Source organism: Rana temporaria, chromosome 6 (genome assembly GCF_905171775.1).
Source record: "Rana temporaria chromosome 6, aRanTem1.1, whole genome shotgun sequence".
In the NCBI taxonomy this organism is placed as follows: Eukaryota; Metazoa; Chordata; class Amphibia; order Anura; family Ranidae; genus Rana; species Rana temporaria.
In genome coordinates this window covers 139,434,916-139,459,743 of record NC_053494.1, presented here as the reverse complement: position 1 = coordinate 139,459,743, position 24,828 = coordinate 139,434,916, and the positions used below count along the sequence as shown (strand labels likewise).

General features: G+C 43.3%; 1 protein-coding gene across 1 annotated transcript in view; it reads left to right on the top strand.

Annotated features, from left to right (window-relative positions):
* The window catches only part of LOC120943858 (KAT8 regulatory NSL complex subunit 1-like protein), a gene marked incomplete at its 5' end in the record, with an annotated part of 48,648 nt that extends 23,820 nt beyond the window's left edge, over positions 1–24,828 (top strand). Inside the window, 5 exon segments of the mRNA XM_040357452.1 lie at positions 2,010–2,058; positions 3,194–3,303; positions 12,739–12,901; positions 15,592–15,791; positions 19,730–24,828. Coding sequence (XP_040213386.1) covers positions 2,010–2,058; positions 3,194–3,303; positions 12,739–12,901; positions 15,592–15,744 — 475 coding nt within the window.

Below are 24,828 nucleotides of genomic sequence, written 5' to 3'. Positions count from 1 at the left end.
CAGACGTGACGTCATCCCTCGGCTCGGTCCATGTTCGGACAGCCATTTAATGACCGCTGCTTTAAAGCTTAACAAAGTCACCAGTCTGCATTGGGCTTGATGATGATGCTGGAACTTTTGTTGCCGTTCCAATGAAATGTATGAAGATGAGTGCCTGATGAAAACATGAAAATGTCCACAATCATTGATGATATGGGGTTCTATGTCAGGTAAAGGTATGGTATTATCTTCAATAATTGCACAAGTTTATATTGAGATTTTGGACACTTTTCTTATTCCATCAATTGAAAGGATGTTTGGTGATAATGACATAATTTTTCAGGATGTAAACTGATGCAGATGTTTGTTTTAGAACTGCAAAGTACGTGGTGATTCCATATTTATACGTCATCTCGCAGTTCAGCCAATAGGCCCCCCGCTTGCCCCTGATGCCGACGTGCATGCCCAGCGGGCGCGACCACCGCCGGGCAACCGCGATCGCTCGTTACAGAGCGAGAACCGGGAGCTGTGTGTGTAAACCTTACCTGTAGCTACCGCGGATATCTCCTAAACCTGCACATCATCATCGGCACATGCACACTGAAGCAACGTCGCGTTTGTGCCGTTGCTTCAGCTGACGTGCCGTTACCGGCGGCTCCTCCATGCATGCGCGGGAGTGATGTCATCAAGGCTCTGGCCAATCACAGCGCCGGAGGCCGTGATACCTGAAAATAACTGCGGGGGCTTCGATCTTAGGTGAATATTTCATAATGAGCTAGTATGCCTTTTGTCTTTTCAGGATTTTTTTTTGGGGGGGGGGGTTTACAACCACTTTAAGTTGTTTCAAACGCTGCACTATAATACTTACCCAAATTTTACCATCTTATCCCGAAGTACCATAAGAAGCTACTGTTTAAAGCCTGCAATCCTACCCTCTTGCCTATCAGATATTTGAGAATCTTCACTGTGGTGTTTCTCGGGTCCAAGCTAGAAATTATTTCACCTGGGGCAAAGACTCAGTTCGGCAACCCCCCCCCCCCCCCCCTCTTCAGGAGAGGATGGTGTCAGTAGTTTATTATTTTTTACAATTGTATTATTTAAAAAAAATATTATTACATTGCATTAATGCCCCCATTAGACCAGTTTCCCCCTTATATCAATGCCCCCCCCCCTTGCTTCAGAGTACCCCATTACTTTAGAATTCCCCTAACATCAGAATCCCACCTTACATCAGTGTCCCCCTTATAGCAATACCCCACCTTACATTGGTATACCCTCTTTACATCAGTGTCCTTCCTTACATCAGTGCCTCGTATTACCGCAAAGTTCCCCCCTGATATCAGTGCCCCCCCTTTATATCAGAGTCCTGATATACAGAGTACACTGTCTCACCCTGTTCTGCACATGCTCGGTTGCTCTCTCTTTTTAGGCACTGCTGAGTTTGTAGAGGCTGATTAAAGCGGAATTAACCCCTTCTATCTATTACAGCCAAGGAATCTGCTTCTGTTTGATCTGCTACTGTGGTGCTTGCACGTGTGACTAGTTATTACACCAGCCATTTGATGGTTTGACAGTTTAGTTTAGACACATCCATATCAAAGTGTTTTTGAAACCGGTAAATCAAGGGGGTTTAGTCTTGCTTTATGAATTACTGCTGAGGCTTTGGGCTTCAGAAAAATGGCAGCCTCCAGCATTGCTCCTGTTTCTTCTTGCAGAACACACTATTTTTGTAGCATAATGATTAATCTAGAATGTATGTTCCTTGCTACAGAACATTATTTTTTATCAAGTTGTTATGGGTAAAGTTCAGCTTTGGCCTGGTAAGCTGTGATACGTAAAACAAAATCTTCAGGCTTTAGATATATTAAGTATTTGGTTCATTTATTCATAGCTACCTTAGCTAGACTAGTATGTGTACCCATTCTGACTACACATATACCAAAGTATTGTCTTTGCTTTTAGAAAATCAACTGCTGCCAGTTAACAAGTCAAAGTAGCCTGTTTATTTTTTTTTATTTTTTTACTTGTAGTTTTAAAGAGATGGTCTATGAACCTTTGGAAGCTCCTCCTGATATAGAGGTAAGTGTTTATTATTAAGTTTACAATATAGACCATGTTACTAAAGCACATTTTAGCTTCTCGGTCTCATGCCAAAGTAAGATAGGTGCTCAGCTATTGTGTATTTGTTTAACAGGACAGAAATGCACACATTTGCGAACAGATTTAAAGCACACATTTGCTTTTCCCAAAGAATCTCAATCTTGATCGTAAAAGTGCTACCTAATAGTGTCCAGTTTGCCCCGTTCCAGGAGGAAGGTTCATTAAAATCTCATGTTAAAGAAAGCGGTAGATTCACAGTTACTAGCTGAAACTTTTGTGCAATTCTCAAATTGTCCAATAAAACATTACCATGGTCCTAGCCCTTTCAGTGAAGCCTCTTATTATTATTATTATTATTATTATTATTATTATTTAGGTACTTATATAGTGGCGTCAATTTACGCATCGCTTTACATATACAATGTACAATCACATCAATCCCTACCCTCAAGGAGCTTACCATCTAAGGTCCCTAACTCGCATTGATATACTAGGGCCAATTTAGGCAGAAGCTAATTAACCTACCGGCATGTCTTTGGAGTGTGGGAGGAAACCGGAGTATCCGGAGGCAAACCCACGCAGGCACAGGGAGAACATGCAAACTCCAGGCAGGTAGTTTCGTGGCTGGGATTCGAACCAGCGACCCTTTTTACTGCTAGGCGAGAGTGCTACCCATTACACCACTGTGCTCTTATCGCCATAAAGGACCAAAAATAAAGGCTCTTGAAGGGAAATAACCAAATTGCAATTTGATTACCAGGTAAATCAAAATTTGCATATAACTTCAGATGCCTATATTTTTGGATCTGCTATTTTTTGGCATGCAGTTTTAACTGGAAATTTCCTTTTTACATATACAATTGTTCATCATATGCCCATTTTTAATTGCCCAGTATGTTTTCACAGTATGTTTAATTGCCTAGTATGTTTAATTGCCCAGTATGTTTTCACTTTTGCCATTTTATAAACATTGTTTTCTACAGTAAAACTGGTTTAGCTGGTCATAGCATTGTTTGCACTTTATAACAAACTAATATTTGCTGTGCAGTTATGTTTCATCATTGGCAGACACTTGTTATTCTTATAGTGATTGTTTTTTGTATTTTTGTTTCAGTTGGAAGATTTATCAGATGATGTATATTCTCGTCGACATGAGAAGTATGAGCAGAAAGAAAAGGCCCGCTGGTCATTTTGGCAAGAGAACAAATGTCCCAAGAAGAGCAGGTTAGCAGTCCAATTTAGGCCTTTATAAACTGGTAGCATAAAAAAGAAAAATAGTGGGATTGTTTCCAGATCCAGATGACATTCTCTCACAGTCCCATGATTAGAAACATTAAAAAGAAAAAAGAGACAATTTGGGAGAGATGACCACTCTCCCAAATTAAGGAATTTTAAAGTGAGAAGTGTCAAATGCTGTAAAAAGGCAAGCACCCCATTACTGGGGGTGTGGCCTGCGCATGGCCGTGTGAGGGTGCAAGTTAGGTGAGCTCCCGTCCTCCTCCACAGCTCCTGGAGTAGTCTGTAGCTCCTGATGTAGCGGCATAGAACGGCGTTTTTATGACTGCCCCCCTACGCTGACGAGGAAGCATTGCCTTACCACTGTACAGCCGCACAACGGAGGACCGCGACTAAGGACGACAGCGCGGGCTGTGCTGGACTTGGGTTTGGAACCCGTGGGCTCCCGTTGATGGTGATGCAGGCGTGAGTCACGTGGACGCAGTGAGAGGAGAGGAGAGGACGTAGAACGAGTGGAGCGCACGCCGCTCCATAGCTTGGAGGAGCGGGGCGCTGAGGGGTCCAGGGGGGACTCCCCATACCGAGCAGGCGCCTGCACACATCAGCACACGAGTGTATGAGCCCTATATACCGAAGAGATATAAGAAGGAGAGGCAGGGAGAGGGTCACATAGGACGCCTAGAGGCCCATTGAATGGTGAGAGGACCGCGACGAGACAAGCAAGGGATGCACTCTGGTAAACAGCGGGAGAGCCGGACATCTCGCAACGCAGCCTCTGCAGCGCAGATATATACATCAACCAACATATCCAGACCCACGGAACAACAGGAGATCCAGCGGTATTTCCCTATAAAACGGGGGGGGGGTCGCCTCTCCGAAGGTAAGAGTGAAACGCAGACCGGGAAGGTGCAGGCTAGTGGTGGCCTTAAGATGACTGTACCCCAACATGCAATGACTGCTAGAACAGACGTAGAGGTCTTACAAATTGCACCGCAAGGTTCCCGTAGATCCACAGCATTGCCTGCCATGTCTGAGGCTACAATATCCCCCCCTCTGCAGCAGACTGGAGAGCTGAAAAATGAGATGGATATTTTGAAAACTTTAATTCAAGCTCTCCCTACCAGGGCTGATATTACCGATTTGATCTCAAAGGTAGAGGAAGCACATGCCAGGGACTTTGAGGGGGTCCGGAATGAATTACAAAGTCTGGAGGCCCGGGCATCAATAGGGGAGAGTGGGTTGAAGGACCTGGAAGAACGTGTAGGGCTACTAGAAAATGAAAAGAGTATACAGAGGGATATCTCAGTCTCCCTGCAATTACAATTAGAAGAGCTCCAGGACAGGAATCGCCGTAACAATATTCGAATACGGGGGGTTCCAGAACCGGTAGACCAGGAGGTATTGCAGGACATGGTTGAACAAATTTTACAGAATTTAATGAAAGAGCCTTCTCCACTAAAATACGAGATGGACAGAATGCACAGAGCACTGGGCCCCAAATCAAAAGATAATAGTCGCCCTAGAGACATTATCTGTCGATTGCACTATTTTACACATAGAGAGGCGATCCTACGACAGGCGTGGGAGGTTGGCTCAGTTGACTTTCAGGGGGCGGCGGTGAAAATTTTACCGGATTTATCCAATGCTACCCTACATCGAAGAGGGTTATTGCGCCCAATATTGGATCGAGTGAAAGCCTGGGGGGGGTCATATAGGTGGAGATTCCCCATATCAGTGCTAATTAGGAAAGGGCAGTTATCGTTCTGGCTACGTTCAAGAAATGATCTCCCGGCCCTCTTCATATTTTTGGAATCAGATCCATTTGTGGTACCTGACTGGCTGCAGCTGAACCCCAGAACAGCAGCCCTTCAAAGAGACTAGGAATCCAGGATTGGACCATAATAGTCTAGGGAAGGCTTTCTCTCTTTTCCGGGACCCCTTCTCTTTTCTTATTTTTTTTTTCCCTGCCGGATTTTTTTTTTTTTTTTTGAATATTTCTGGATAATGTGGTCCGCTCCCCCCCCCCCTCGGGGGGATGGGGAGGGGTAAATATAAGTAAATTTAAGCTTGATTGTAGTTAGATGGAAAAGGGACTGGGACTAGACAATCCGTATAAATAGTCTGTGTGAATTTGGCCCGGATTGAATTATACAGGAAAGTTTTTCGGTTCCCCCTTTTTTTTTTTTTTTTTTTTTTCTTTGGGAGAGGGCCCTTTGGGGGGGGGGTTTGAGTTTATACCCTAAAAGTGTGGGGTAAAAATTTGGGTCTGGGGAGGGGGGGTTTACATTTGAGGTTATAAAGCAAAGTGTTTTTTTTTTTTTTTTTTTTTTTTTTTTATTATTATTCTTTTTTTTTTGGGGGGTATTGGGAGGGAGGGGGGGGGGGTTTGGGGGGGGGGGCACTAGGGGTAGAATATGAAATGGCTCTAGATCTAATATATAGCACATGCTAACAAATGTTAATAGAAGATAGTTCTTTTTTTTTGAAGAATGCTATATCCCCCTTTTTTTTTTTTTTTATATTGCATGAAGTATGACATATGATGTATGATGTAGGATACTGGTTTTCTTTTGCACCCCATGGGGGTTTTTTTTTTTTTTTGTTTAGGTTAATTGTACTTAGGTCCTGGACCCAGGAAGGGGGGGGAGGGAGGGTTGTTTGTTTTTTTTTTTTCCAGAGATATCACGGTGGACACAGAAAGGGGAAGGGAAGGGGGGGGGAGGGGGGTATCATAGTGAAGTTACCCACCCAGTCAACAGGGAGGAGGAGGGCACCTGAGGGGTTAGATTTAGTATAGGGGTATATAGGGGGAAGAGAGGGAGGCTCTATGGCTCTTTCCTTCCCCCCTTTATTTTTTTGGGGGTAGGGGGGGGTTTTTTTTTTTTTTTTTTTTTTTTGGGTTGTGGGTTTTTTGTTTCTTTTTCTCAGATACCGATTTTCCAGTTCAAGTGATTGAACGGGTCACCAGGAAGTACACAAGAAGGGCACAGGTATATATGGGGGGGGGGTAGATAAAGGGGAGGGATATGGGTGGGTTCCAGGAGAATGAGAACGACCGGGGGGTTAAGGACGAGTAGTTAAGGAAGAGGGAAGGAGGGAAGGGGAGAGACATATTAGACTGTTAGAAGGTATTTTGCTTTAACTCCCCTAACCCCCCTCCTAATATTGCTTGATAAGTTAATAATGTTAACAATGTTATGCTATGAGATGTAATGTCAATATGTCAATTTTACTGCTGGAAGAGAGCATGCTTATGTTTTGGTAATTTTTTATTTTTTTTGGAAGGGGGAGATTCTAGATGTTTTTAACTATTTTCAACTATTATCACCTTAAATACTGGAAGGTGATCTGACACGAAAGGGGTGTTGTTTTTTTTTTTTTTTTTTCTTTCTCTACTTCTCTCTCTTCCCTCTTCCCTCAGGGGGGAGGGAGGGAGGAGGGGGGGATGAGAAAGAATTTTTTTTTTTTTTTTTTTAGGAAAGTAAAAAGGGGGAAAGGGGCATAAGATATGAATATAGAGTATTATAGAGTCGGCGGAGAGTCAGTGGAGAAGATAGGAAAGGAAGGGAGAGGGGAGAGGGGAGGGAAGAGAGAGAAGAGGAGGAACAATTTTTTTTTTATTGTTTTTTTCCTTTTCTCTTTTTTTTTTTTTTTTAGGCCTAGGGGTTCTACGGGAAGATTATGCTTGTAGGATGGGATTAATTTCCTAAGTATTCTAAAGTATTATGAATGGGGGATGGAAGGAGCTGGGGAGGGGGACGAGGAGGTACTCTCGCTGGGGGATGCGCAGGTAAAACTCCCCCTGTTAGGCCAACACTCATAGGGGTTAAGAGTGTCAAAGCAATTGCTTAGTGATATCTTTGGAAGGAGGGGAGGGGGCCTACGTTGCCTCCCCACCGGACATTGATATCTGGTTAGACTAGGGGGGGGGGGTTTATATATTTACCTTTTTATTTATTTTTTTATTTTTTTTTATTTTTTTGGGCGGGGGGTGGTTGTGGGGTTTTTTTTTGGGCGGGGGGTGGTTGTGGGGTTTTTTTTTTTTTTTTTTTTTTTTTTTTCTTCCCCTCGCGGACCCACCCGACTCATTGGTTAAGGATAACGAGATACACTATCTAGGGCTTCACAGCAGCTTGGTGATGGACCCTCTAGTGGTGATATCAATCAATGCTAAGGGTCTAAATATACCAGGGAAAAGGAGGGTTTTATCACAGGACCTGAAGAAGAGGGGGAGTAACATTGCCCTGATACAGGAGACCCACTTTAGGACGGGGGGACCGCCCTTTCTTACAAGTAGACTGTTCCCGTGGGTGTACCACGCGACGAACCCAGAGGCCAAAAAGGGAGGAGTTTCAATTTTAATTTCAAATAACACCCCATGGTCATTTTCAGAATCACTAGTGGACCCAGGGGGACAGTTCTTAGCGTTGAAAGGGACTATAGCTGGCACGACAATAACAGTGGCCACCTTCTACTCCCCCAATACACAACAAGATCAATTTCTAAGGAAGTTTCTGGATAAACTTGCAGATTTCCAGGAGGGCCAGCTAATAATGGGAGGGGACCTGAACATGCCACTGGATCCACAGGTAGATACATCGACTGGGGGATCCTCAGTCTTGGGGGGTACCCGGAGGAGAACTCAGCATATGTTACAGCAAGCGAGGCTAATAGATGTATGGAGGCTGATGCATCCTGGGGAACGAGATTACTCCTTTTATTCCATCCCGCACAAGAGCTATTCCCGGATAGATTATTACTTTATCCCACATAATCAGCTACATTCTGTAAAAGAGGTCGGAATAGGAGAGATTACATGGACAGATCACGCTCCAATTTTTCTGAGATATGCATTGGGAGACTCCCGGCCCCCGGGGTCCGGGCTATGGAGACTGAATGAAAGCTTACTACAGGAGGAGAGGGTAGTGGAGGAGGTGCGGAGGGAATTAAAGTGGTATTTTGAGACAAACGAGACCCCAGATTGTGACGTAGGAGTGGTTTGGGAGGCTCACAAGGCGGTGATAAGGGGGGTTCTGATGAAGCACGGGGCAAGGATAAAAAGGGAAAGGGAGTTAAAGGTAACAAATTTAACGACCGAGATCGCAAGTCTGGAAGCAAGACATAAACAGAACCCTAACCCAGAGATAGAACGGGACCTACGGGCGGCTCGTAGACAGATCACAGAAATTCTATTATATAAAGCAAAAAGAGCAATCCAGAATGGTAGAAGGCAGAACTATGAATTTGGGAATAAAAGTGGGAAACAACTAGCTGGCTTGTTAAAGGAACAGCAGACTAAGACTTATATCCCAATGATTCAGGGTACGGACGGCGGGAAAATTGTGCTACCCAGAGAGATAGCAGGGAGATTTGGAGACTTTTACGACTCTTTATATAATTTACAAACAAGCCCGCAGGACCAGGTGGAAATGGAGAATTATATAATAGCCTCGGGCACCCCGAGTCTTACACCAGAAATAAGTCAGGAGATGGAAAAACCTATCACGATAAAAGAACTACAGGATGCAGTGAAGAAGGGGAAAGCGGGGAAAGCTCCTGGGCCGGATGGATATACTACCCAATACTACAAAACTTTCTTGCCAGAGCTTGGCGTATTTATGGTAAAAATGTTCAATGGACTAGGGGATTCAGGTACATTTCATAGGGATTCACTAAAGGCGGTGATAACGGTTATCCCCAAAGAAGGAAAGGACCCCTCCCAATGCGGGAGCTACAGACCAATCTCGCTGCTGAACGAAGATCTGAAGCTCTTTGCTAAGATTGTGTCAGGGCGGATACAACAGCACATACCAAGGCTTGTTCATAAAGATCAGGTGGGATTTGTGCAGATGCGGGAGGCCCGAGACAACACGGTTAAGACTATGAACTTGATCCACCTGGTGCGTACCTCCCGAACCCCATGTGTCTTCTTAGGGACGGATGCAGAGAAAGCATTTGACCGGATAAACTGGCAATTTATGTTTGCAGCTCTGAGACACATGGGGTTCGGTAGGAGGATGTTGCAATGGATTGCAAGTAATTACACCCACCCAGTGGCTCAGGTCAGAGTAAATGGAATACTCTCACCCCCTTTTAAACTTTCTAATGGGACAAGGCAGGGATGCCCGCTGTCACCGCTTTTGTTTGCTCTGACTGTGGAACCCCTGCTGAGCAGGATACGGTTGAATCCCGGTGTTAAGGGAGTGTCTCTGGGAGGGGCAGAATATAAAATATCTGCCTATGCAGATGACATGATGTTTAGCTTGACCAGCCCGATGGAATCCCTTCCTAATTTGATACAAGAATTAATGGTGTATGGAGAACTGTCAAATTTTAAGATTAACTATGACAAATCGGAGGCGATGGGAGTGGCGATCCCGGGAAGAGAACTGAGGATATTGAAATCCAGGTTTGGATTTAGATGGACAGATACCTCTCTTACGTATCTGGGCACCTCCATCCCGTCGGATTTAACACAAGTCTTTAAACTAAATTTCCTACCCTTACTATCTAAAACACGGGCCCTCCTGGACGGATGGCAGAAGGGGTTCCATTCGTGGTTTGGGAGATCCAGCATCATTAAAATGAGTATACTACCTAAATTTCTCTACCTCTTCCAGACCCTACCGATCTCAATACCGAAATTCTTTTTTAGGCAAGCACAATCTCTTATTAATAGGTTCATTTGGGCAAACAAACGTCCAAGAATCAAGGCTAGTATAATATCTCTGGCCAAGCGGGACGGAGGAATGTCAGCTCCAGACATCTACAGATATTATCAAGCGACGTTATTGTGTCGACTGATTGACTGGAGCAGACACTCCGAAGAAAAGATGTGGATAGGACTAGAACAAGATCAATGCGGTAGTATGCTGCAGCGGGCGGCATGGTGCTATCGGGGGCTCCCAAAAAATGTTAAGAAGCATCCGTTGATAGGCCCTACACTTCTGGTTGCACATAAGTTATTTGTTAGGGGTAGACTGTCAACAGAGGACTCACCGCTCTTTCCAATCTTGGGAAACCCGCAGTTTAAAATAGAATGGACGAAAGGACCATTTAGTAAACTAGTAGAACAGGGGCGGTTCCAGGCATCGCATTTCTTGAAGGAGGGTTCCTGGATAACTAGGCAAGAGATGGCAAGGGGAGAGTCGCCCTATCAACTGGATAGCTGGCGATCTACACAATTGCGACATTTTTTGGATACTTTGAGTTCACCAGATAAATACGGTCGAAGACTGACTAGGTTCGAGAGGTTCTGTAGTGAGGGGGGGAGTCTACGACACTCCCTATCGAGGATTAGTGAACTATTGAATAGTCCAGGAGAGACGTCTCAGTTACCCTTTTTTCATAAGTGGGAGCGCGAATTAGGAAGACCTTTTACAGATGAGCAAAAGAACAAAATAATCCGGAATATTTTTGAATCATCCATGTGTGTAAATACACAAGAGATGAATTATAAAATTCTGTCTCAGTGGTATCGGACCCCGGAGGTACTGAGTAAGTGCTATCCGGATATGATAGACAGATGCTGGAGGTGCGGGAAGAGAGGAGGATCCTTAATGCATATTTTCTGGACTTGCCCCAAGATCTTGGGCTATTGGGGCAAGGTCCGGGAAATAATACAAAGATTCAGTGGGGAGCCACTCCCAGACGAGTGGTCTTTCTATATATTGCAGGATATGGAGATGTCAGTGAGGCGATACAGGAAAACAGTAGTGTGTCATCTTTTAAATGCGGCCCGGGCATGTATCCCGGGGAACTGGAAGCAGACACGGCCCCCAACCATAGGGATGTGGCTTAATAGAGTGGAAGATCTAAACAGAATGGAAGACTTGGTATGGACCTCAAGGCAGAAACGGAAGGTATATTTAGAAACGTGGGCGGAGTGGAACGTATTTAAATATTCGGAGGAGGGAAAGGCCCTGATAGATGTAGATTGAGGAAGGGGGAACGTGGTGGGCCCCGGGGGGAGATATGTTTTTTTTTTTTTTTTTTTTTTTTTTTTGGGGGTTAAGTTATGGAGGGGGGGGGTTTAGGGGAGGCAAAGCGGAGCTAGATTAAATGCCCCAACTACGGCGGGACATGTGTTCCCGGCGGGTTGGGGATAAAAGTGGCATTGAGGCAAGGATGACATTAGTTAATTGAGCGGATCTTGGGGGATCAAGAGAGGGTAAAGGAAGAGGGATAAGACAGAACAATATAGAATAATTGAATCATATTTTGGTTGTAATGTCCTCTTCCGGTCATATACGGGGAAGGATATGATGAGAAAAGGTCTTGCTCTCTCCCTTTCTTTTTTTTTCCTCCTTTTCTTTTCTTGTTGTGTTTTCTTTTTTCTGTTTTTCTTTTCTTTTTTGTTGGAATGATAGAATGATAATCAGTTTGTTATATATGAACTGAAGGGATGAAACCAGAGGAATGCCTCTTAGGTTATTGTAAAATTTCTTGCCTTGCTGTTTAAAATCAAATAAAGGAAAATTGGAAGAAAAGATAGAAGAAGGGAAAAAAAGAAAAAAAAAAAAAAAAAAAAGGCAAGCACGCTAAATACAGATGATTTGATGAAAATGTATAAAAATGTAATAATACTTATTAAAAACAATTCCAAGGATTAATATGGACCACAGTAGTTACGAAAGCAGGATAAATGACAGTATGCAGGTAGCCAACAAGTTTTGCATAACGGTGCTTCGTCAGGGCCTTTCTTTTTTTTTTTTTTTTTTGCTCTGTGTGTGACATAAAAAATGCGCCATTAATACACATCAAATGATATAATATAGCACATTACAAATTCATATCAGTAAAGAAAAAATTACTGTGTGCTCACCAATTCTGCTAATAACTGAGTTATATGTGCCAGAACGCAGCCCAAGGAGCCCCAATAGCGAGGGGAGCAAAAATGCCAAGGCACTGACCAGTGGTAGTCAGATCCACTTGGTCAGACGATATGCAGATAGAGCGAGTGGAGACCCCAGCAACAAACCAAAAGTCTGTAAATTATTAAAATACAGAATCATAAGGTAACGTGTATATGTCTACGTGTAATAACCGTTATAAGACACACACAACCAAATCAAGTTGGTATACATGCAAATATGTGAATGGCCGGGGACCTATTCAATTAAATTTAATTAGTGCCAAAGGTAAGCCAATGTAATGCAAAGCAATGCATAACCCAGAATAATACTTGGATGAATATATAAGCTATCAGGTAAATGGACAGATAGAGAGATGGACTGGAACAGTGGATAAATAGACATCAAATACAATACACGACAATAACAGATAAAAAAAAATATATATCCAGAGCCAAATGTCCACTTAATACACTGCTCCACATCCCATCCCATTCCCTTTATAAACTCGGAAGAACCGTCTTCTCACTGGGCATATTCGTGAATGTTTTTTTTTTTTTTGTATTTCTAGATATTCAAGTCATGGTTTTGCTGTATGGTCAGGACAGGTGTTTCCATGTAATGGAGAGATTTACAGTCCAGGTTCTATGTCACCGGTTTCTTTCCACACGCTGTCTCCTTATACCAAGGAACCTCCAAACCAACAGCCATCAGATAAACTGCAGCATGAGAAGGTAATGTCATCACAAGTAATTACCCTTTAAATTGACCACACATATTGCATTTTCTGCTGCTCGGTGTGACTTGTATCACACCCCTTTATTAAGGCATCAAGTGCTAGTGGACATTTGATCCCAGAATATAACAGATTTTCACTTCCGTGACAATACAAAAGATAATGATTTGGACTAGAGATCTGCTGGTGATGTTTGATTTGTTAAATCAGGCTCCAAAGCCCTGGTTCACACTGGTGTCATTTGACATACGATTTGACATGTCAATTCGGCGGCTTTTGCCGGCCAATGCACCGTCCTAATTGGTGTGACGCAGCATTTGTGGCGCTACACCAATTTTAAAAAGTTTCTGTACTACTTTTTGTGATTTCGGCCCACGATTTACATTGACTTCTGTGCAGAAACTGCACTGATGTCTCTGTAATTGCGGCCGAAATCGGGACTGACAAGCGGGAGTGAAATCATGCAAGTTCAGCTGAACTCGCATGGCTTCATTCCCGCAGCCCATTGTGAACCTGGGCAAAAAGACATGGGCAAACCTCAAACTTTTTAACAGCTTTCCTCGTGAAGGAATTGCCCTGCCTGTCCTAGAGACACAACAGGGAGTACATTTCTCCAAAGTGGGGAAAAATCCTCTTAGACAGGTGTCGCTGGAATAGTTGTCCTCACTGCAAGATTTCCTCCCACTTCATGTTCTATTAACAACTATAACATTTAGCATTTTTCAATATTTTCTTTTCCAGTGAAAATGGTTCCCAGGACAAATAGAGAGGGTAAATCTCCTGAGGGGGGACAGCGATTAAGACAGGTTTCTAACAATTCCTTACTCAGACGAAAACTAAAAGGAAACATATGGGCTCCAGTGTTGGGTGGGGGGAATAAAAAAATCAGTGGATATAAAAATGTAGGTGTCAAGAAATGCTTGCACGCACATGCAGCAGGCTTCATTACCAAATGGCCAAATTTATTGGTAAATTCCTAATAGTGCCCTGGCTGTGCGATTCCCTCATACAGACAGGATGTCCAACATGTATAGCTGGCTACTACTATGTTACAATTCTTACCTGTGCAATTCCCTAGTTGTACTCGGAACATCATCTCAATTTGCAGTAGCCTGCTATACACTGTGAATATCGTAGCTGTCGGATGGGGGTGGAGAAGCTCTCAGTGCCTGTGCTCAAGCTCAGCTGTGTACTGTGCAGGTATGGGAGACTGCCGGTGCAGTGTCAGGGGTGGTGGAGGGCTTTGAGAGGTGCAACTGACATCTGAGGGTGTCCAGCCCCCTATATCTGGCCATGATCTTACAACTGCTGCTTGTGTGGACGGATGTGTTCTGCTCCGATCCCTCTCGGCCCGACTTTCCTATTCATCCCATGAATTGGAGCATTACACAGATCCTGCCCACACAAGCAACAGTAGTGAGATGCTCCCCTTTGGGGACCTCTCACACTCGCCCTCAGCTTACTTCCACTCACCTAATGCGAACAGGTGATTAGAAATTTTGAGGGCTACATACTGTACAGTAGTTGACATATTAGTCAGTGATCAGCCATTTACTTGTTTATTAGATATCTCAGAAACCATAACAAGGTTGATTCAGATGGACGATATATGATGTCCTCCCGGATTGCGGCGCAATCTGTCACAGGTTTAGTCCAGGGGGAAACAGCTGATGACTGATCACTGTATCGGGCCGCTCAGAGATCACTCACTACAGGCCCTGGAACACAGTGTAGCCTGCACAGTGCAGTATTTAGAAAACCTAGACTGGGTCAAAAATACAGAAAAGTCGGCCTTGAGGCCAGCTCAGAGTCTCAAATATCTAGGTCTGACCCTGGATACAGTCCAGGCAAAGGTATCAGATCCGTAGGGTAAGGGGCAGCAGGCAACCCTCCATTTGGCGCTGTATGAGTCTTCTGGGCAGGATGGTGTCCTCCTTCTAGGCCAATTACAAGCTGAGACACACCCCTTCAACCTGTGGCTATGATGTTGTATGTGCTGGGACTAACAGGGAGGTGAAGCCTCCATCAATCACTTTATATCATACCCTCATAGTGTTTAGCAATGTGAGGATATGTAGGAGGTGAAAGGAGGGAACTGTCCTTTACCACTGTGTATACCCCCCACATGTATGACTCTTTAAAATTGAGCAAATGAACAGATTAGGAAGGAAATGAAACTGCAGCATGCTCCGTAGATGGTCCGGCTGGTCTACACAATCTCAGGCTACAGCAGGGACACAGACGAGGGAGAGAATGTGGATCAACCAGGATTTTTGCATTCTACAGAAAATAAATGTGCTACTGTATTAATAAAAACACAATGTAATATAGCATGTATTGACAGTTTTTGATGATTTGGGTTAAGGCCAATTTCACATTTGTGTGACCTGAAAGTTGCGCAAATTTGCCACGACTGACACGACTTGAAGCAATGCCTGTGTAATGTTGAGGTCTATGGACCTCAATTCGCATCAAAGTTGGACCAAAGTAGTGCAGGGATTACTTTGAAGTCGCCCAGATATGAATGGTACTTATTGGAAATTATGGGGTACGACTTGTCATGCCGACTTTGCAGTCCCAAGTCGCAGGGGCCTTAATGACACTTTAAAAGTCAAATGGTTTATTTTTTGTTTAGGGTTGTTTAATGGTTGAAGAGCTTAATGTGCATTAAATGTATTAATCTGGCAGGTTGAGCAGTGGGAGCAAAGAGTATTTCCTTTACCAGAGGTGGCTTCTCTGGCCTTGGTGAATATGCACAGATCGGTGCTGCACACTAGTCAACTAACGCATGTGGAAAATGAGCGGCAACATTCTCAGACCAGCGTGAACAACCAGTCATGATGCAGTCATCACTTACAATCATGGAACCAATCCATAGCTTGATTAAGGTACACCCCAACCCCCCCCCCTCACAAATGTTTGCATTTGTCAGATGACTGTCCTGTAAAATGTGAGTTTAAATGAAAATGTATAGTCTGCTCTGGATTCCTTCATGTAGCAATGGTGTCTCACAGCTCAGTAGTAATCTACAGCAGTGTTCCCCAACCCCCAGGCCGCGGACCGGTACCGGTCCGTGGATCAAATGGTACCGGGCCGCATGAGGAACTTTAAATAATTTCACTGTGGCGGCCGAGGCGCAGAGCATTGCCCTCCCAAGCCCGCCCATTGTGTGACAATAGCGAATTAAAATTCTCTATTGTTACACTGATCCTCCTGGCCAATCAGGGATCGGACATAATACAAGCTGGCGTCATCTCTCTGCGCTACGCAGAGGCGCGCCGCTATCCCGCCCTAACATACAGGGCTGCAAGGCTACGCTACACAGCGTCGCAGCCGCCCGATGAGAGCAGAGAGAGAATTACGTCATCTCTCCGCCCTCCCCCTCTATGCATTCCCGCAAGCGAACGGCTCCCCTCACATTCCCGCCCTGAGACTAAGTACAGTGGGCACTGCGGAGGGACATGCATATTGTTTTATACTGGGACATTTATTAATTTTTTTTTATACTGGGACATTTAATAATTTTTTTATTATGGGACATTAAATGTTCCAGTATAAAAAAAATTATTAAAATGTCCCAGTATAAAAAAAAACGATGAAATAATTTTTTTATACTGGGACATTTAATCTTTTTTTTTATACTGGGACATTTAATCTTTTTTTATACTGGGACATTTAATAATATTTTTACACTGGGACCTTTAGGGCCGGTTCACACTGCACCAATGTCAGAGTTCGCATGTGATTTGCACCACACTGCAGTGCACATCACATGCGATCTCTGTGCGATGCGATTTCAGCCATAAAAATTGTATGGCTGAATTCACATCAAACTCGCACAGGACCCTTTTTTTTCGTAGCAGAAACGGATCGCATGGGTATTCACACCCATGCGATCCGATTCCTGTCCGAGTTTGCAGATCGCACTGCGATATGCGAACTGATTTGGGGGTGTTGTTAACTTTTAAATGACACTCCCAGCAGTTCGCATAGGGCAATGTGAACTGCCGCAAATCATGTGATGCGGGAACCCGCAATGAATTTGCAGGGTCCCCGCACTAACCGCTAACGCAACACATCGCGATTCCTCCTACCGGGCCTTGGAAAAATATTCTTCCACAAACCAGTCCTTGGTGCCAAAAAGGTTGGGGACCACTGATCTACAGTATATAATTGCACACAATCCAACAGTGTTCTGTAAATGGAAGATTTTGCTATCTCACTAAAAGTACATGAGAGAAATAATTCATTTTAATTAAAGCTGAACTCCAGTCACAAAAACTAATAAATATAAATCAGCTGTGTGTGCACAAAATGCCTTTGAAAACACAGTTATTACCTTGTGAACATAGCAGTGACATCATCACTGTGCTCCACCTAGACTGTGCAGATTGTAGAGCTGTGGGAGGGACTCAGCAGCTCTCCTCTCATAAAGTGATACTAAATACGTACAGTTTAATTTACATTGTCCCACTATGTGGATGGTGACACTGTAATCATTTTAATTAACAAAAAAAATGTAAGTACCTTTTTCCTATTCGATATACAGCTGTCACGTGACCCAGCTCTTTCCCAGCCTGTCTGCAGAGAAACATATGCAGGTGGAGCTTCTAGTGCTCTGCTGCTGGTCACATGTTCAAAATAAATGAAAAAAATGCCTTTTGGAATACTGAGTAAAAATAAATAAATATCAATAACCTGTTTTAAATTGTCATATAAATATATATATTTTAAATTAAACCTTTATTATTTTGAGTCAATAACATGGTGTGGGTGGATTTCTGCCAGTCACAGGGTGTGTCATGCCCCTCCAGCCTGTGTCTTAGAATAAGTGGGAGGTGAAGCCTCCTGCAATCTACATGTAATATTTTGCCCTTGTGTCAGTGGGCATGAAGGAGGAGGGATGAGTGGGCTGTCATTTACCACTGTGTATACACCCACATGTGTGACTCTATAGTCACAGGGGCTGCTCAGATATGGTAGAGAGGAAGTACTCAGCATAGACACTCACTGAAAACAAAGCATGTGCAGAGTTGCCACCACACTTTCAAAATCTCAAGCTGAACTGGGGACATAGATGATGGGGATAGAGAGCAGCAGGATCAACCAGTTTTTCTTTGCAGAATACAGGAAACAAATTTTTCAGTGACAGATTGAGTATGAGAAGCATGTAATACAACATTTATTGATATTTTTTTTTTTATGATATGGGTTTAGTGACACTTTAACCACTTGGAATATTTGGCTGCTCAATGACCAGGCCATTTTTTTTGCGATACGGCACTGCGTCGCTTTAAATGACAATTGACCGGTTGTGCGACACTGTACTCAAACAAAATTGATGTCCCAGCCTGTCCGTGCTTAGACCAAATGCCGCACGCTGCATCAAATTGGTCTGCATGGCTGTTGTACCAGAAGGAAGCCTATTCTAAAGATGATGCACAAGAAAGCCTGCAAACAGTTTGCTGAAGACAAGTGTACTAAGGACATTGGTTACTGGAACCAGGTCCTGTATGATGAGACCAAGATAAACTTATTTGGTTCAGATGATGTCAAGTGTGTGTGGCGGCAACCAGGTGAGGAGTACAAAGACAAATGTGTCTTGCCTACAGTCAAGCATGGTGGTGGGAGTGTCATGGTCTGGGGTTGTGCAAGTGATGCCGCCACTGGGGAGCTACAGTTGATTGAGGGAACCATGAATGCCAACATGTACTGTAATATACTGAAGCAGAGCATGATCCCCTCCCTTCAGAGACCTGGACGCAGGGCAGTATTCCAACATAACGACCCCGAAAATACCTCCAAGATGACCACTGCCTTGCTAAAGAAGCTGAGGGTGAAGGTGATGGACTGGCCAAGCATGTCTCCAGACCTAAACCCTATTGTGTGTCTGTGGGGCATCATCAAACAGAAGGTGGAGGAGTGCAAGGTCTCCAACATCCACCAGCTCCTTGATGTCATCATGGAGGAGTGGAAGAGGACTCAAGTGGCAACCTGTGAAGCTCTGGTGAACTCCATGCCCAAGAGGGTTAAGGCAGTATTGGAAAATAATGATGGCCACGCAAAATATTGACACTTTGGGTCCAATTTGGACATTTTCACTTATAGGGTGTACTCACTTTTGTTGCCAGTGGTTTAGACATTAATGGCTGTGTGTTGAGTTATTTTGAGGGGACAGCAAATGTACCCTGCTATACAAGCTGTACACTCACTAATTTGCATTGTAGAAAAGTGTAATTTCTTCAGTGTTGTCACATGAAAAGATATAATAAATTATTTACAAAAATGTGAGGGGTGTACTCACTTTTGTGAGACACTGTGGGGTTGATTTACCAAAGGGAAATCCACTCTGCACTACAAGTGCACTGTAAATGCAGTCGCTGTAGATCTGAGGGGAAGCTCTGCTGATTTTATCATCCAATCATGTGCAAGCTAAAATGCTGTTTTTTATTTTCCTTGCATGTCCCCCTCAGATCTACAGTGACTGCACTTCAAAGTGCACTTGTAGTGCAAAGTGGATTTCCCTTTGGTAAATCAACAACTGTGTGTATTTTTATATATATTTATAGTATAGTATTTTGACAGTTGACAAGGCAGGTGGTGCTTTTTAGGGCTACCCACAGCTCAGAGTTTGGCTGCTTCAGCAGAACTTGACCAAAGGTAGAGCCATCTATGGGGGGCATTACTTTTCCTTTTTAAAGTTACTTTTTCAGCTGGCAGGAAACTTGACCCAGAGGATATTTTATAACGTAATTAACTATCTTTAAATAGTATGTTTGTACTCAAAGTGGAGTTGCACTTAGGTCCTTTGCATCTCTTTCTACAGGTGCAGCTGAAGATGAATAACAAAAGGTGAAAACCTGCAAAGGACCAAGTGGCCAGTCTAGACCTGTTTCTGCTGCCATGGTTTGTCTTACACTAGAAACAAGGACTTTCAATGCGGTCCAGAAAAGCATTCAAAGACTGACAACTCAAGCACTTAAGCTGTGTTAATGGGTGCTCAGGTGGAGACGCCCAGATATGAGGCTACTTACCGTATTTATTTAATGTACCTGTATACATTTGCTGTTTCAAGTGGGTCATACATTGTTGTAAATGTTGATGTTTTTAGGCCCTCCTGCTTTTTATAACTACATAAATAGTTACTTTAGGAACAACCCTGAGTCTCACAGCATGATGCTTAGAGAACTAAAATACAGTAACCTCTGGGAAGCCAGACCATGCAATTCCCTAGCTTGCTGTAGTCAGATTACTATGTATCTTTCTTGTTGGTTGCTATGGTTTATTGTATAACATTACTTATTAGTGTGCGGGGCAAAGTAACAATGTCTCTGCCCCAATCTCATCATAATCATCTTACTAGTGATTATTTGCTGTTCCTTCCTTCTCTGCTGCAGTCCACATTACACCCTGCACTTCAGGGTATAGAAAAACATGACAAGCACTGTCACCTGACTGAAAGAGTAATACCGCTGCTCTTCAGAGTCAAGGACACCTTTATTTCAGGGCCAGCTGCAAAGAAGAAAGCAGCAGAGAGATATGGCAAGATACGTATAGGGGGGGCTTGAAGACACACGGGTTCACTTTGCCCTGCATGAGCAAGGTGACTTTATCCCTTAAAGGCCTTTGCTTTCCACTGTTCTGGTAACAAAATAGCTGCAAAGTGCTTAATACAGTATGTCCAGTGCAATCAGCAATTTATCAGTCCCTGCCCTGACTCCAAAGAGACAATCAGTGAGTAGAGGGCTGACCACCAGGAGCTACCTCATTTACACCACTGGTTTTACTACAGGAAGGATTTAATGATGAGATACTGGGCTCTGACAACATTCACTGGGTGGAATGTCTTGTGCGCATTTCCTGCCATTCAGCATTGCCCCATTGCTGCCCCTGGTTTGCACAAGGGCCATGTGAATCTCAGGCATGTTACTACTGCCTTTCTACAGTGATCTTGGTTACCCCCAGCCTGGGTTTGTAACTGATGCTTTACAATGTACCCTGAGTTTAACTGCATCACCACAACAAGTCTGTAGCTAGATAAAGAGGGGCGGTCCTACAGCAACCAGTAACCTCAGTTCAAACGCCCCTAATGATTCCAGTGGCCTCTACTGTGTGCCTGATGTCTGTTATTCAGCTACCTAATGGTTAAAGTTCCTGGCTGATTAGAGTCACCGCTTAGCTCCTTCAGGTTGGCCAAATTCTCTGCTTTTTTTGTCAGTGGCCTTTACTGCAGTCACACAAGACTTTAAGGCCAAATTCACCAAAATTCTCGTGGGTGCTCATTACAAAGGGTCCAAGCACAATCCCACGTCTTCCCCTGTAGAGTCAGTTTTTTGTCTTTGTGCAGCCTTAGAAGAGACCAGGTCACAATGACCATCTCAGACTTCCCACAATTCCTCGCTCATGATAGAGGATACAGTGTCTCTTGCCACAACCTCAGATGTACAAGAGCCTTTAGAGGAATAGCCTGCCATCTCTGGCCTTATGTCCTTCAGCGCCCTTGTATATACAAAGCCCAGTGCATCTGGAAAAAAAATAACACTGAAAAAGGAGCCTGGGTCCCACCTGAGGGGGTTGAAATTGTACTGTTCTCCTTTGGGAATGAATTGGTTAGATGGTGGTCTATACCCATGGTGATTCACCTTAACAGGTAAATAACCATGTCAGTAGGGGACATGCCAGAAGTTGGAATCCTTCATCCAGTATTTCTTGGCAAGCCCTTCACCCCATTCTGTCTGACAATCTGTGGCAGAATGGATTAAATGCAGACCTCTTCCTGTCAGAGCATGTGGAACAGATGGCTAGAGCCCTGGCTCCTCTGTCCTCCTCCATTGTGGGAAACTTCAATGTCCTACTGTCAAGACACAGTCATCTCCTCAAGGGGAAAAACACCTGCAAGATCCAGCTGGAGGTGATGTCAGCCAGCATGTTTGCCCTCAATCCCCTCACCATCAGGCAGAGTTACCAGTTCATATTTTGCATAAGCGTTAGGTGTTGAGGGACCTTTCTCCTTTCTTTTTTCATTTTACTAACTCCTTACCCCACTGCTGGTCTAGTTCCTTAACTGTTAGCACCTGCGGTTTGTCTTAGACTCTACAATGCACATGAAGGACACCTGAGGAGGCCCCAGGGTCTCCCTGGCCTGTCTGCAGGCAAAAACAAAAAATAGTCTTCTGTTGCAGGTATCCTCTGACAGGGAAAAGGAATGCCTTGTAGACTTCAGAGGACCCATCCACTTGGGGTTAGGTCCCTTTTCCTTGACAGTTTCACAGACTCATGCAGATTGCCCATCTTTCCTTTATTGATAAGTCTCCTGTCTTTTGTTCCACATTTGTTGCAGCTTTGATGGCCCTGGGGAGTCAAAAACCCTTTGCTTCTTGAAAGTTAGGGCAGGATGCCTGTTAGGGAACTTGTCCTAGAAGTGCCTACAGTGCAATGATGAATGTACCCTAGCTTCATCCATAGCTTTTTCAGGGTTGAAATCAATGCACCCCTTCAGTCATGCTGATTTTGTGGGATTGAATCCTGGGTTCTCAAGTGGCACCTTCACATCCTTCAGAGGTTGTTTCTGGTCAAACGCAAAGTTCCTCCCTTAAACATATTGCTTGGTGAGGTTGTGATCTGTTCCATAAATCTCTCGACGTATTTTCTCACTCTGTGACCCTTATATTGAGTCAGGCGAGTAGAGGCTTAGGGTGTTCCTACTTAGACCTGTGGGTCTTCTTTTCACAAGGACATTTCTTCTATGTTCCTTGTCTAGTACCTAATCGAGGCTTGATCCCATTTCGTGTTTATATCAAGTGTTGAGGTTTATGTTCCTGGTCCTTGGTTTGGTGATCCTTTCCATTTGATAAAATGCTTTCTGATTGGTGAACCTTTTTTCCTTAGCGTTTGGGCATCAGGATAACTGAGCTTCAGCTTTTCCTCCCTCTGGTCATGTTGGCAGGTTGCCCTATCAGGCAGTGTTTTGCCTTATTGTCAGGTTAGGGTATTGTTCTTTCAGGTGGCTTTTTGGCTGCAGGGAGTCTCAATTTCTGTTTTTTGTTCAGCCTGTTAGCAGTTGTTGCGGTTTACCCACCACTCAGGTGTACTGGCCATCCCAACAGTATATGACTTTGTCTCAATGGACAGGAAAGAATTACTGTAGGGTTTTTGTACTCACTTTAAAATCCTTTTTTTCCGAGATCATTGATGTACACAGGTCCCTACCCCTCAGTGTTTATGATCATACTGTTGGTACTGCTTATATTTTTACTAGCTCAAAAGCACTAAGATAGCCAGAAAATAATTACTGCCAATATTGATTGATTGCTAAACAGGTGCAGTAGATCACTAGTAGCATGTAGTAGTGGTCAACTACCCATAACTGGAACCTGTATTCATACGAAATTAAGCACTAGTATATGCTACTTATGTAACTTACATCATGAAAGTAATTTGCTCCAGATGTTTAGGGTTATAGCACTACTCATAACAATTACTGGCTATCCTAGCATGACTAAGTTACTCTAAATCTCCCATGTAACTGTAAGCTTCGGGCATTGTCAGTGACAATTTGTAAACCTAGGATCCCATCTGCAGCTAAGCGGTTCAGTGTTTATTTTTTCGTTACATGGCAAAGAATTCTGTGGACTTGGGGGCATAGCCTGCAGCTGTTGGCCGATTTATTGCCCAAGCATCATTCATAACTAAAATATTTAACGTGGTTGTAACCTTTAAATAGTAATATATAATGTCCAAAATAATCATCTGCTCTAGATGAAAATCAAACCTGAAAAGTTTATACCAAATATACATGCACAAGCTCTGACAGTCACGTTGTGTTATTTTGCAGCATTTTATTGGAAATAAAATACTGCAAACATTTTGGGTTTAAAATTTGTTTCTATTTTAATTGAGAAAATAAAAAACCTTCTTCCAGCTGTTAATTAAGCTACTGAGAAGAGTTAGATTGTGGAAACAAACTAAATTATAGATCTTGAAAGATAGCAGACAGTAAGGTTCATTAAATCTCACAAACTAGAAGGCTCCAGCTTACAAATACAATTCTGTAATGAATCGCCATGGAATTGCAGCTTCTCATTTCAAAGCACAACTCCCCCGAGGAGAAACTTGTTTTTAATAAAAAATAAATAAATAAATCAAATAAAGCTTTATCTAGCAGAACCTCATTGCTCATCTTTTGACACCAAAGCGTACACTAAATGTGTTTTCGCAAGGCCTTCCAGGAGTATACTACTTACATTCACACCAAACTAAGTCCTGGCATGATGTCATGCTTATGAAAATATTCCAAACAGCATTGTCTACTGCGATTTAAACAGCTTCTTTAAAACAGTGTAACAAACTAGATAATCATCCTAATGATGCAAAGGGCTCAGGGAATTTTAGTGGTAGGTCAAAGTTAGAATATGTGTATACCCAAAAACTAAAATCTCATGTAAGCTTTAACATGCTAATAATGTAATTTCAAAAGTAATTTTCAGTACTTAAAATATGCACCTTTCTCCAAAATACCTGGCGATCCTTCCATAAAGGTCCTTGTTCAGGCACTACATTTTACAGCATGACATTTGGTTCCTCTTTCCCGATTCAGCTAATGCGTTGTTATGCTACAACACGTGCTTCCAACAGAAACCACAAGGCAGCGTATGACCGTCAGGAATCTCTAGCTGATAAATGAAAATATACAACAATCACTGAAGTACAGGTAGGGAAGTGGGTGCAGGAGATCATCAGCACCAAGATGCAACAAAGGATGAAGCTAAATCATTTTATTTAAATAAACACTGTGCTTTAGTTGCTCCTCCACCCTGTGGAGGAGCAATAGAGCCAGCCTTGGACAGCAACATTTTCAATCTGTGGAGAGGATAGTGTTAGGAAATTTAGATGAACTTCTAACAAATTAAAGCAGAACCCCAGGCA